Raw genomic sequence first — 12,818 nt, forward strand, 5'->3', positions numbered from 1 at the left:
AAAAGTAGGATCACAGCAACGACGGAGAAAGACAACACAGGAACGCAATGGAGCGGGAGAGGTTGAAAACATGAAGGTCCAATATATAGAAAGACCAGAAGCACGCAGAGGTTCGAACACAACTAACCTCAATAGCGTTTGTTACGACACCACTTCCCAGCAATGTGTTGTGACCAACCCACACGTTGATGGAAGAATTCCTCAGAATAGAAAGCAATTCCATGTACCGCCTAATGAAATCTCTGAGCCATCAATGCGATCGAATAGGACAATGCGCCGAATAGATGCGGAGTGTTGAAGCGATACATACCCCAAGCGGATAGAGGTTGGGTCGAGTTGGACGATTGCGAGTGGGGACTCAAGAGAGAGCAGTACAATAGAAACAACCGCTATTGTCCATTTGTATTATTGACCAGATGAAGACATTCGGAGGGAGTAGTGAGGAATGGCCAAGCCAACTGAACAATACTCGTGCTGTAGAGGACGGAACGCCAAAGGCAGGGAGACCGTCAGTTGACTGAACAGGTCGCGCCACAAGACTCCGGACGGGGAATGACCACTTACCTCACACTCGTGAGTAGGATGACTGCATCAATAGTGGATGAATTGACAAGAGAAAAACAAGAGATATCTCCACCACCCGCGATCGCAACTCCTTCTGTAAAAGCTGGAGGCTGGCTCGTCACTCTTTGGAGGACAAATCTCAGTCTCAGTGTCTCCTCTGGCTCTCGCAAGTCTCCGCGACCGGCTAAAGTCGATCTTATCTTATCGCATCTCCGCGCGGTTCCAGTGTTACAGCACGTAACAGTTGCAAGTCCCATCACTGCCGTTTGCGTCCATCCTTTTGGTCCAACTGTGCTGCCTATTCTCTGATCTCCTAGTTTCTGCTCCTCATGACTGCTTGTTCTACTTCTCTGGGTATTCTTTGACTTTTCTCAGGCATGGCATATCAGTTCTTTGCAAAGGCGCACCAGTCCAACAAAACGCCCACTTCTCCACCCCTCTCCCCTCCCCCGTCTTCCCCCTCCCCCAGGCACAGCAGACCTCCACTGCAGCCTCCCTCGCTAGTTCTTCCACAGTCTTCGAGTTCTTCTGCTGCACCAAATATAGCGTCGCGTCTCAAACCGCCAGCGGCGAGAGATCCCTCGTTCCAACCTCCCGCGTACCCTCATGCCATCTCCCCAGGCTACCAGACTCCCCATCCCCACATTACCATCGACCCAGTCAGCACCGCGCATATCCCCTCATTGACTCGCATCACGGGTCTCCTCCTACCCATCCGTTATCCCAACTCATTCTACACGGCAACAATCACCGACCCCGTCATCGCGTCGGTTTCGCGCGTCGCAATCTACCATGACCATCCCGTAGCCGCGGCACCGCCTACCGCCCCGTCACCCGCCGCGTCGAGCTTAGGCGCAAGCACAGGAACAGACAAAGTTATTGGCGGCATCAGATGCCGACTTGAACGCCTGTCCGTAGGGACCGAAACGAGTCCTTGTTCGCTGAAGCCGGAGCCAACGAATCTCTACATCCAGACTCTCCATCTGCTCTCCCCGTATCGAGGCTGTGGGGTTGCGACCTCCCTGCTCAATTCTATCCTCTTCGCTTCTCCGCCGTCGTCGCCTTCGACGTCGTCTTCGTCCTCATCCTTTTCTTCTTATAATGTATCAGAGCTGGTGAAACATTACAATATCCGCACCGTCACGGCGCATGTCCATGAAGCCAACGAGGAGGGCCTGAGATGGTACATTGCCCGAGGATTTCAGGTAGAAGAGGGCCTGGTGGAGAACTACTACCGCCGACTGAAGCCTTCTGGAGCGAAGATCGTCAAATTGGTTCTGCGGTGGAGTGATGATGATGGTGACGCAGACGCCACCCCTCCGAGCGGCGCAGAGCAGCCTCGGCCGGTCCAAAACGATGCCAAAGGCCAGGACGAAGATGAGGACTGGGAGAAAGTCGAGGCCGAGGATAGCGATGACCCGGATGCCGATGGAGTCCAGCAATTTACGGAGTCCGGTATCCTGCAGGGGGATGATGGTCCCCCAAGAAAACGGAAGGCGGACGATGAGCCCCAGAGGCACTAAGCCGACGCGTACCTTTTCCTCATTCTCTTCACTGATTTCATTGCGTGATTTTTTGTCGATATGTTCACCATTTGTTTCGCCGTCCTGGATACCCTTCCTTTATGAGAAATTGTTTTGACCGAGCTATAGACGCAGGCACAGACATTGGTTGCACGCGCTCTAGATTGACATTTATGTTTAGAAGAACATATTTTGCATCGATTTCACGCCCGAGACGTTGTACAGAGCCTTATGTTTCAAGTTCATGAATTGCTGTATTTACAAATGAACGCAACTATATCAGAATGAATGTACAAGCAAGACTCGAATAGTGCGATGTCTGACAGATGCATCGCAAACACCAGAACAAAACGAGGATATCAACTTCGCTGCGTACAGCGGCGTACTTCGCTAATTACAGTCATTAACTCATCTCGTCCCATCTCGTCATATATTGTAGTTCTCTGCATGGAGGAAGATTTCATCTCTACGAGAATCCATCATCACCTGCTGCTGGAGCCGCGCCACGGTTTTTGTGACCTCGATTCGCATGCTCGGAGGCCCACAGACAAAGACGCACGTCCGGCGGCCAAATGTCTGGGAGTATTCCGTGAGCATGCGCGGGATATCTGGTCGGACATGGTCAATTCGCCAGCCATCCCGCCTCTGCAAGGGAAGTGATGCGAATCGAGGCGTCGATCTCTGCGGTGGAGAAGGGGCGTTCGAAAATCCAAAGTCAAAAGGAACATTGGCAGGGCCGGTTTGCAAGCCAGGCAATGACGCGAATTGCCGACTGCCGATGACGGGGGAGGTGTAGATTCGGGGTAAGGAAGTGATGGCGTCTTCATTTTCGCGACGGAGCTCCTTCTCGCGCTCGAGATCGCCGGCCGCTTCTTCGCGGATGTATGCCGAGTTCCGCTTATCCATGCCGGCAAGCATGTTGTAGATCTTTTCCTGGACGACGTCACGGCCAGGCTGCTCTCCGGAGTCGTCCTGCGTCGCTCCCGTCAGGAAGAAATGGCAGTGCACAGTGTTTGGGGGCGCGTGTTCTCTGCAGATGCGCAATTCTTCTCGGAACCACTCGATGGCCTCTGGGCTTCTCAGGGCCCAGATTACACGGACCCGCTTCGTGACGGCTTTCCCGTCACGCATCTTCTTGATCAAATCCAACAGTTGGCTCGCAATTGCCGTGATGCCACTTCCGCCAGCGAAGAAGATCACGTCGTCGAAGGCGGCCATCTCCCGCCGCATTCCTCCGTAGGGACCTTCTAGGAACGCTGTCCACGTCTTGTACGGCCCGTGCTCAAAGGCCTTCAGCAAAACCTTTCGCGTGAAGCCGCCAAAGGGACGGAAGACGAGGGCCAGGTCGCGGTAGTTTTCCCCGTACTCTGACGGAAAGTCATCGCTGCATAAGGACGCAATCGTGAAAGGATGTCGACCGAGAAGGGAAATTCCGGGCATGCGAAGGTACACATATTGGCCTGGTTTCCATCGCATCCTGGTAGCAACGGTCACCTTGATGGCATTATGAGGGAGGATGGTCACTGCTGACTCTTCTCCTATCATGAAAGACATGCGAAAAGGGTTCGTCCAGTTGAGATAAAAGAGTCGCACAGCATACGACATCATCCAGATGGCGATGGTGGCCCACAGATAGTTCCACGATGCCAAAAAGTTCTTGCAGTGCCAGAAAAGCATGGCAACAAAGACGACCGAGACAGGCAGGTGGATAAACAGGAAGAGCTCGTACATCCGTCTTCGAAGCGCGGGAAGTGAATGGATACATAGGAATACCAGCGGCACCAGTGCAGCCAGGCCTGTCCCGTAGACCCAAACGTGGCGCGGAAGGTATTGTTGGTACCACATGAGAGCCCCATCCTCCCAGATAGGCGTGACAAAGAATGGAATTGTGTGTACCAAACTCAAGAACAGACACAAGTAGCCTGCCCAGCGATGGAGCACGTTAAGACGTTCATGACCAAAACCTGTAAGCATGCTGATGAAATTTGCCCTGGTACTCAGTGCGAAAATCCAAGGCACCATGGCTACGGCGATCATGCCGGCGCGAATGGCCAACGGCGGAGATCCAATTGTAATAGATGAGTAGTACAGCGGCTGCGGTACGAAAGAATAGAGCGTCACGAAGACCAACGCTGCGACGACGACAGCAGAAGCTCCCAGCGACGGGAAAACGATGCGCAGCTTCCCAATCCGCAGCACCGGGAGAGGCCGGTAGAATATCCATCGCAAGAAGGCAACTGTGTTATTCAACGGAGCAATGGTTGAGATCGACGACTGCTGTTTCTTGACCCCGGGTAGAGGGCCACGCGCTGGGAAGAAATGTGCAGTGGAGCTGTCGGTGGCGGCACTTGGAAGCTCGTACTCGTCCTGAGGAGAATTGCCCTGCGGTGTGTCCGCCAGATCTTCCTTGTACAATGCGATCCTCATTTTATCGCTCCAAACATGGTAGAACCGAATGATGGTTGCAAGAGCGAGTAGGACAACGGAGAAATAGACCCAACCCTGGCCATATTTGCCCGATTGAGACCATGGGTCTCGTTGACGCTCTGCGAATTCAGCTGGGGTGGTAGACGCTGTCGTAGGAATAATGATGCGCTTCGCCAATGAAGCCACTATATCCCATTTTACCGGCATGGTGCGTTTCTCGTGCGCAATGGATGACGTGAACCTGCCCTCTCAAAGAAGAGGCAATCTAGTATAAGAATGACAGCTTCGCTAACTGCCTAGATAACTTGTCCCCTTGCACTTGGTCCTATGACTCGATGAAAAGGTCACCAATGAGCAATTAGGGCATTATTAATATCTTGATCGATCTGTGTAATTAGAAGACTACTGCCAGTTATGATATGGAAGTATAGCTGTACAGAGAGAAATCAGGAATATCAGCGACCAACTGGGAAATTAAAGGTGCAGAAGTACATTGTGTGAGAGCTTTCATTGCAAGCGTGGGAAGAGGGGAGCGACGAGCTTACCGCTGCACAGATTACGGCCTTCTTGGCTCCATATGTGATCCAACGTGTTTTGCCATGTTGGCATGCACGATGTGATGAGAAAAGTTTCTCATCATTATGGTTGGTCTGGTTTGTGATGAGGGGGAAACAAGCTCTTGTGTCAAAATCAGCTAGCAAGGAGAGCATAAGTACTCCGTGCTCGAGTCAACAACCAAGGCTAGATAAAGTGCATCCGCACAGTGCCCGTCGGGTGTGGCAGAGAGTCCAGAGCATGTGTACAGTGATTGTCCTATCACATTTTAGAAAAGGTATTGTAACACTGCCTTGATATTCTTCCGCTGTTCTTCAAGCTAACCGGCGAAGAAACAACGAGTGAGATTGTTGGATTTAGCGCCAACCACTATGGTTTTCCCCCAATCACACGTCCAAAGGATAAGAAGAAGGTGACGACGCCATAAAGGCCTGCATTAGCGGAGATTTATGCATATGAATGATTCAGTCAACAAGCAATCAAGCATAATCACTGATGAGGGGGCTGAATGCAACACTGTCAGCTTTGGATTACAGAGTGAGAATTGCCAGATAAAGCACGATAATGTTCGTAGCCATAGATGCAGTGAGACGGATGCTGAATACTACTCTGTCCAGCAGTAACAAGGAAGACATTTTGGAGCCTTAGTATTCTATTCTATATTTTCTGGTGAAGACAGTCAATCTCAAGATGGCCTGGCTGCCACTGGATACCACAATCCCAACACCAGTTCTGTCGACATAAGCAACCTGTCCAGAGCGACCATCAGCCAACGTATATACCAGACTGGGAAACACTGTGCTTACATCGCATGAATTTGCATCCCCCAGCTCGCTCCATCTGCGCCTTGCAGTTCGGGCATGGCTTGGAAAGCTCATGAATCGTTCGACTGCCTGAAAGCTCCTCATTCGTCGGATCTAGCCGACCACGCGGCCTTCCAGAACTGTATCCGAGCCTTGGATCACTCTCAGCCTCTCTTCGGGGTGTCCTTAGTCTGTTTAATCCTGGAAATAAACGCCGAGCTTCTCTGCCGGCGTCCATCCGTATCTCCGGCGAGGCGCGTCTCGGATTGAGTAGCCGATCGTACTCCTCGCAGCTCAACCCTTCGTGCCAAACTGTATCACGATGAATGAAGCAGGTTCGGGTGCCACAGGAACCGCAAACAACGATTGGGTCCTCGAGTCCACCAGCATGTAGCTGTCCGTATCCGCAATCTTTCCTGACACATGGGACGAATTCGGCATCTTCTTCCAGGATTTGCCAAGTTCGCTTTGTATCATACGCCTGGAAGGTTCGTCTGCTTGACCACCGTTGTACCTCCTCGTCAGATAGCTTTTCAAGGCAAATTGGACATGACAGAAAAGTAGCGCCTGACGAAAGCTGTTTGTCTAGACTTCGACGAAGGCAGGTGAAGCAGATATGCATGCCGGGCACGAATCCATGATCGCAGCCAGCTGCAATAGGAGGCTGTGGGTAACATCCATTTTCGAGGTCATCGAAGCAGACAACACATGTCAATCTTTGCTCATCTGACGCATTTCTATCAAATCGAGGCTGCGGGCAAGGTGGTGGACTGGGTGGTTCCTTGTGCAGCAGAGAAAGCACTGCGCCAGCTGTAGCCGCATCGCTCCAGCAGTTGATTTCATCATCAGTGTCCCATCTAATAATAGACTGAAAAGACGACGGGGTACCTCCACCGGGGAGAGAAAGGCGGTCATCTCGTCTTCTTCGCGCCAGAAAGTGATCTCGAGCATGGTCGTTCGGTGACAAGGGCGATATGACAGGCGAATCATTACTGCCGGCAAAATCGAAGGCGTTCTCTATGCACGTTGGCGAACAAGGGCTGACTAGAGCATCTCTCGTCTGTCGGTCCTCAGGTGAACTGCGAGACAGGCCTCCATGCTTCGGACTTGCAATAAAGCCGAGCTCATCTTGACTTCGCTGCATTTCCCGACTATACCACAATCTCATGATTGATAGGGTACACAGCAGCCACCCTTTGTCATACTTTTCTATAACTAACTACCCCAAAAGAGATACCATTTGAATGTTAATAAGTCCGGCTTCTAGCAAATCTCAAACGAAGGTCCGTCGACCGTGCGCCCAACACAGACTATGCGATGGGCCATAAAATTGGCTCCTCCTGACGAATACGAGACTGCGATACATCCCAGGGCGCCACATGTACAAGATGTGCTCCTGATCTTGAGATCGAACCAGTTCACCATCCGCATTTCGGGCGGAGAAGTAAAAATGGAAACGATGACCAGATCTTCGTGGGGTTTCGCCTAAGAGAAAAGGGTTGAACACGAGTCATATATCGATCAACACGAGAAGGTGGAAGGCATGAGCTCGCAACCTTAATAATTGTGATCCACTCCAATCAAACGACCCGAAAGCGTCGAAAGAGGGCCTTCTTGCGTGATGGCCAGCGATTGTGGACTTTCCACGCTCCTATCGACCATATACGTTGCCTTTTCTCTTCGTTAGTGAAAGCAGCAAGCTCAGCCGACACATAGAGATATGCAGTTGGACACTCATGTTCAGTCTCGAACATCAACTGCAAACTGCACTGGGGATCGATCTCAACCGAGTCGCTCGGGAACCAATGGGATCGACGGCTTCTCGTATTTATAATTAGAAGATAAAGCGCCGATCTTTTTGACTTCATACTCGGAGAGTGACATTGGCTGAGCTGGTCTATCACAGTGTACTAAAGAACCAGCATCGATTGCATCATGAACCTTGGCCCCTGAGCTAGTGTTCATTTGCATGGCTTCACGTGTTTAATTTCCTGTTCCATCTCTTCCGCCTTTGAGGTTTAACCTTGGCATCTCGCCTGATGCAATTACCAATTCGATGACCTACACTGCGCAACTACTAGAAACCAGGATAATACGCTCCTTGTGCAAGACAGATGCACAATAAGAGACTCGTCAGGGTGTCCAATCATTCGAACAATGTCGAAGGGTTATGAACACCGGTTTTGATTGTTCTTCATAAGTCTTTAGATCCGAGCATCATATGGGCAAATAAGTAGATACGTCTCGTATTCAAACCATTGGAGTGAGAAACTGTAGCTTCTCAACGGTTGACAGGAGTTGAGCTCATACTCCTATATCACGTGTCGTGGATTTAAGGCCCTCACCGCTTCCGGAGGTGCAGACGATTCTGCCGCATAAAACTAGAGTAATTCAATGCTGCACTATTTTCTTTTCGCAGAACAAGCGACAAGTCAAAGAAGTCAACCGTCGACTGCTCATTGATCTACGTGCACATTCGATTGTCGTCCTTTTCTAGAATGGCTCCTGCTGCAGCATCGACAGCTGCACCGTCAGTCCCGCCATCCCTCTCACTACCACCATCTCAATTTGCCCGGCTCCAACCTCACGCCTACCTTCTTGCCCATCTATCACCTCCTTCATCAAGCAATCAGCCCTCTATTCGAGCCAATGGCCGTTCTACCACCCAGTTCCGCGTTACTTCTGCGAATACCGGCTCTTTGACGCATACGAACGGCAGTGCCGTGGTCAGAATCGGTGACACTGCGGCGGTCTGCGGGGTTCGCGCTGAGATTCTTCATACCGATGACATTGCCTCGTGGAGTGTATCGCGAGCATCGGCACCTACTTCTACGAACAAGCGAAGGAAATTAACCGACATCGCTGAGAAGCCGACTGTGGCAGCCAGCAATGAAAACGATGATGAAGACGAAGACGACGAATCACACATCCAAGACCTTAATTTGCTCGTGCCGAACCTTTCACTTAGCACTGGCTGCGCACCAGGATTTATCCCGGGCGCTCCACCCTCAGCGCTGGCGCAGTCGCTGTCACATCAGATCCTATCACTCCTACACAGCAGCCGCTTAGTACGCGCAGAGGATCTGCGAATCTGGTATCAGCCGCCGAACTTCGGAGCAGAGGAGTTGGAACGGCATAATGAGGACGAGCAGATGGATGTGGATGCTCAAGAGGGCGATGCGGGTGTCAAGAGCAGAGAAATCAAGGCCTTCTGGGTGCTTTACATTGATGTGATGATCATCTCGTTAGCAGGCAATCCTTTTGATGCTGCCTGGGCCGCCGTATTGGCTGCACTTCGGGATACGAAATTGCCCAAGGCATGGTGGGACGTCGATAATGAGATGGTTGTGTGCTCGGAGGCGGTCTCTGAGGCGCGCAAACTGTCGCTGCGAGGTATGCCTGTCGCCAGCTCTTTCTGCGTCTTCGAGGCAGATGCAGCTTCTGGGTGGAGAAAGGTCATTATCCCCGATGCTGAAGAAGAGAAGAAGATCGAGGAAAGTAACAGGAAAGGCATCCAGCGAAGGTGGATACTCGCTGACCCTGATGGGTACGAGGAGAGTTTGAGCCAGGAGAGGATTTGCATCGTGGTCGACAAAGACAACGCGGGACAAGGGAAGACAGTGATCGTGAAAATGGAGAAGAACGGTGGATGGGCAGTGGATACTAGAGAACTGAAGCAGCTGGTTGACATCTCCGCGCAACGATGGGATGATATGAAACGAATTCTTGATAGCTGCTGATTCGTGCGGGTTGACTTGTATATCTTAACTTCTAAGGACGACGACGATACCACTTGAAATTTTTGAAGGAACTTTTGAAACAGACCATTCTACCTTACTTTCCATCTTCCCGTATGGTATGCATGCCGAGTTAGTCCGTCCCAACTCCATCTATCCGAACCAAATTGCAAAACGCAAACATCCCATGCAACCCGTTTGTAGAAATCATTCCCAAAATGCAACACTAAGAGGCACTGACTTCGGCGATTCTAGGACTCCTTCGCTGTCTCTTGGCGGGTGGCTCGTCATCACGATTTGCTGCACTCGGGACAGACAAGCTCTTCTCGCTTGTGGGTGACTCGACCCTGTTGGTCTGAGTTTTGCGTGATCCGGTCTGGCCTTTCCTGGGTAGCGAGATGGATATTGAAACTAAATCCAAGTCCTTCTCCTCGTCTGCACCTTGCGTTTTGTCATCTGGTCCTCCGTCCGCTGGTGCCGAATCCTTGGTCTCCCCACTCTCGGATTTCTTCTCCTCCTTTTTCTCCGTGGCATGTTCAGGCGCTTCGGAGTATAATGCTTTGATATCGCCTGACAGGATTCGCAGAAAGAGACTCTTTGTGGTCTTTCCTGGAGCTTCTTCTTCCTTCTTTTCCTCCTTCTCGTTTGTAACATCCTGTTCGCTTTCTTCGGCATCGGAAAACTCCCACATCTCGCGGAGTTCTCCTCTGAGGAGCGCTGTTCCCCACAAAAAAGAAAGCACTCCAGGAACTAAATAAAGGAGAGCGGGTTGAGCGTGGTTGGAGTATTGCATGGCCACAAGGGTCGATATCATTCCGGCAATGTACCCAACCAGGCTGGCCTTGAAATAAGGCTTGGGAAAGGACTTTGCATCCTGATACGGGGGCTCTAGCTCACGTCCACGTGGTGCCACAGGCCAAGACCAGAAACGTTCACCCCAGCCGCCAGTTGCAGACTGGTATTGGGGCTTGACGATCTCCTGCCCCTTGGATTCGAGCCGCGCTTTTTCAATGCCCTTCTTCTTGTAGTAGAGAAACAGGTCAAATCGGAGCGCCAGTCCCACCATCATACCGGGAATGACAATGTCCCCCAGTCCCAGCATTGCCAAGGAAACAACGTCCGGAGCTTCACCGGGAGCAGGTGGGCGGGGAAACAAGAGCTTAATTGGTACATCTAGCTTTGTAGCGACCGTCACCATCAACGGGGTGTAGAAAACAAAGTAGATATCATAGAGGAACAACGAGCTCAGAATAAGTGACCCAGTTTTGAATGTTGACGGCGACATGAACTGCAGCGCACCGTAACAGAAGCTGAACCCCAGAAAGTTCGTCAGCCACCATGGCTTCGTCACAAATGCGAAAAATCCAACAGCAGAAAGGGCCAACAGCGCACTGATTACGTCCAGCAGGCCCACCAGACATTCGCCGGTGAAGAGGCCGCGCACGTGAGCCCGCAGCTTCACCCTCTGATACGCGACATTGCGACACACCCAAAGGCCTGTTACCAAGGCAGTAGGTAAGGGAATCGAGCCAAGGATTCTGGGAAGGGGAGTATGGCGGAATTGGACGGATCCCTGGGCAATATCCTGCTGAGCGGCTATGAAAACTCGTTCCGACTGTTTCACCTTCCAAATCTTGCCAGCGTATCGATATCGCCGCGGGAAAATAAAGGATCGAAAGACCAAAAGACAGTCCTTCAGGAATGCGACTGCGAAGAATAGGCCCATCTGAGAAAAGTAAAAGCTAAGGACCTTGTTCAATATAGCTGGGTCATCCAGCCATTTGATGATCAAGTACAGACCACCCAGAGTGAGGCCGGCAGTCAAAGGGAACATCAGCGCATCACTGGGCTCAAGGCCCTCCATCTTCTGAACGGGACCGAGTCCTTCCTCGTCTTCCTCATCTATTTCGTTGTTATTCGTGTCTTTCTTGGGAGGTTTGGCAGCGGATGAGGGTCTCGAAAGGGATGCATGGGCGCCAATGTAAATAGGAAAGAGGGCCGAAACGAGCAGATGGCCGTATGTCGGTAGGAAAGGTTTAATCTTCGTATAATGGTAGACAGCCTGCCCCAAGAGCTCCGCAAGTGGACTGACCTCGTCCATGGCAACTGCGAGACTCTGGGCCACAAGTAGAAAAGTAGAGAAAGAGAGATTACCGTCAGCTTAAGTCGAGAATATTCATCTGGTTGCGCTATGGTTGGGAATCAGGTCATAGCTGTAGGACGCTGTGTTTACCAAAGAGTGACAAGCGTGGAAGCTCTGTGTTCCCCGATGATCGATGCCAAGACAAGTATCTCCATCCCCGCCGCGGGATCATTAGAAAGCTCGAATACAACCCTTCTGCTCTGTTAGAAGCACGATCTTGAAGATATCCGATTTCCTCGTTTAGCTACTTACAGAAAAGAATGGCGACTGACGTGGTGTTTGACACGAGTATGGTAGGGACTATCCTGTTGGCCACACAGCAATTGGCTCCTCTAACGTATTCCAGGGCTCGTTCACGGTAGAGCTTTACAACGAGCATGCGCCAAAGGTAAGCAAGGAACTTATTTTTCGACCTGGGCGCTCTTCACATGCTGATATATACTTGAAAAGACTTGCAGGAATTTCGCAACTCTGGCACAACGAGGTTATTATAACAACATAATTTTCCACCGCATTATCCCCAACTTCATGGTACAGACCGGCGACCCTACTGGTACCGGCAGGGGAGGCAGTTCAATCTACGGCGAGAAGTTTGAGGATGAGATTCACCCGGGTCTCAAGCACACAGGAGCTGGCGTCTTGAGCATGGCGAATAGTGGACCCAACACCAACGGCAGCCAGTTCTTCATCACCCTTGCGCCTACACCGTGGTTAGATGGAAAGCACACAATTTTCGGGCGTGTGAAAAGCGGAATGCGAGTAATACAGCGAATGGGACTCGTCAAAACAAATTCCGAGGATAGGCCGGTCGATGAGGTCAAGATTATTCGCGCCAAAGTCGTGGAAGAAGGCGAGGAGTGAGACGAGCTGCAATGCGGTCTATCGCAGACGTACTTCAGGATCGAAGCGATATGCACATGCCGTCGCTATCTTCATCACACCCCTTTGTCGGACGGAGCCTGGAGAGAGATACTCGAAGGATAACAGCCTAAACCTCCAGTATGCGGGCTTGCTGTACCACTTGACGTCGTGGTGACAAGAAACGCAGCACTCGAAACGAAACGCC

General features: G+C 51.2%; 6 protein-coding genes across 6 annotated transcripts; 3 read left to right on the top strand and 3 right to left on the bottom strand.

Moving 5' to 3' along the window:
* Positions 1-941: 941 nt before the first annotated feature.
* On the top strand, positions 942-2,087 carry Aud_005231 (uncharacterized protein; the record flags this gene model as incomplete). Its single annotated transcript, XM_043290161.1, has 1 exon — positions 942-2,087. The coding sequence occupies one exon, from the start codon at positions 942-944 to the stop codon at positions 2,085-2,087; it is 1,146 nt and encodes a 381-aa protein (XP_043146096.1).
* Positions 2,088-2,513: 426 nt separating this feature from the next.
* On the bottom strand, positions 2,514-4,721 carry Aud_005232 (putative metalloreductase transmembrane component; the record flags this gene model as incomplete). Its single annotated transcript, XM_043290162.1, has 1 exon — positions 2,514-4,721. One exon carries the CDS (start codon positions 4,719-4,721, stop codon positions 2,514-2,516), a length of 2,208 nt encoding a protein of 735 aa, XP_043146097.1.
* A 1,113-nt stretch (positions 4,722-5,834) lies between these two features.
* On the bottom strand, positions 5,835-7,040 carry Aud_005233 (BRcat and Rcat domain-containing protein; the record flags this gene model as incomplete). The annotated part of the gene is made up of 1 exon (XM_043290163.1): positions 5,835-7,040. One exon carries the CDS (start codon positions 7,038-7,040, stop codon positions 5,835-5,837), a length of 1,206 nt encoding a protein of 401 aa, XP_043146098.1.
* Positions 7,041-8,370: 1,330 nt separating this feature from the next.
* Aud_005234 (3' exoribonuclease family protein) lies at positions 8,371-9,612 on the top strand (the record flags this gene model as incomplete). The annotated part of the gene is made up of 1 exon (XM_043290164.1): positions 8,371-9,612. The coding sequence occupies one exon, from the start codon at positions 8,371-8,373 to the stop codon at positions 9,610-9,612; it is 1,242 nt and encodes a 413-aa protein (XP_043146099.1).
* A 223-nt stretch (positions 9,613-9,835) lies between these two features.
* Aud_005235 (aspartic endopeptidase) lies at positions 9,836-11,710 on the bottom strand (the record flags this gene model as incomplete). Its single annotated transcript, XM_043290165.1, has 1 exon — positions 9,836-11,710. One exon carries the CDS (start codon positions 11,708-11,710, stop codon positions 9,836-9,838), a length of 1,875 nt encoding a protein of 624 aa, XP_043146100.1.
* A 302-nt stretch (positions 11,711-12,012) lies between these two features.
* cyp1 (putative peptidyl prolyl cis-trans isomerase (CypC)) lies at positions 12,013-12,613 on the top strand (the record flags this gene model as incomplete). Its single annotated transcript, XM_043290166.1, has 3 exons — positions 12,013-12,045; positions 12,099-12,140; positions 12,203-12,613. The coding sequence occupies 3 exons, from the start codon at positions 12,013-12,015 to the stop codon at positions 12,611-12,613; spliced, it is 486 nt and encodes a 161-aa protein (XP_043146101.1).
* Positions 12,614-12,818: the final 205 nt, after the last annotated feature.

Source organism: Aspergillus udagawae, assembly GCF_001078395.1.
Source record: "Aspergillus udagawae IFM 46973 DNA, scaffold_3, whole genome shotgun sequence".
In the NCBI taxonomy this organism is placed as follows: Eukaryota; Fungi; Ascomycota; class Eurotiomycetes; order Eurotiales; family Aspergillaceae; genus Aspergillus; species Aspergillus udagawae.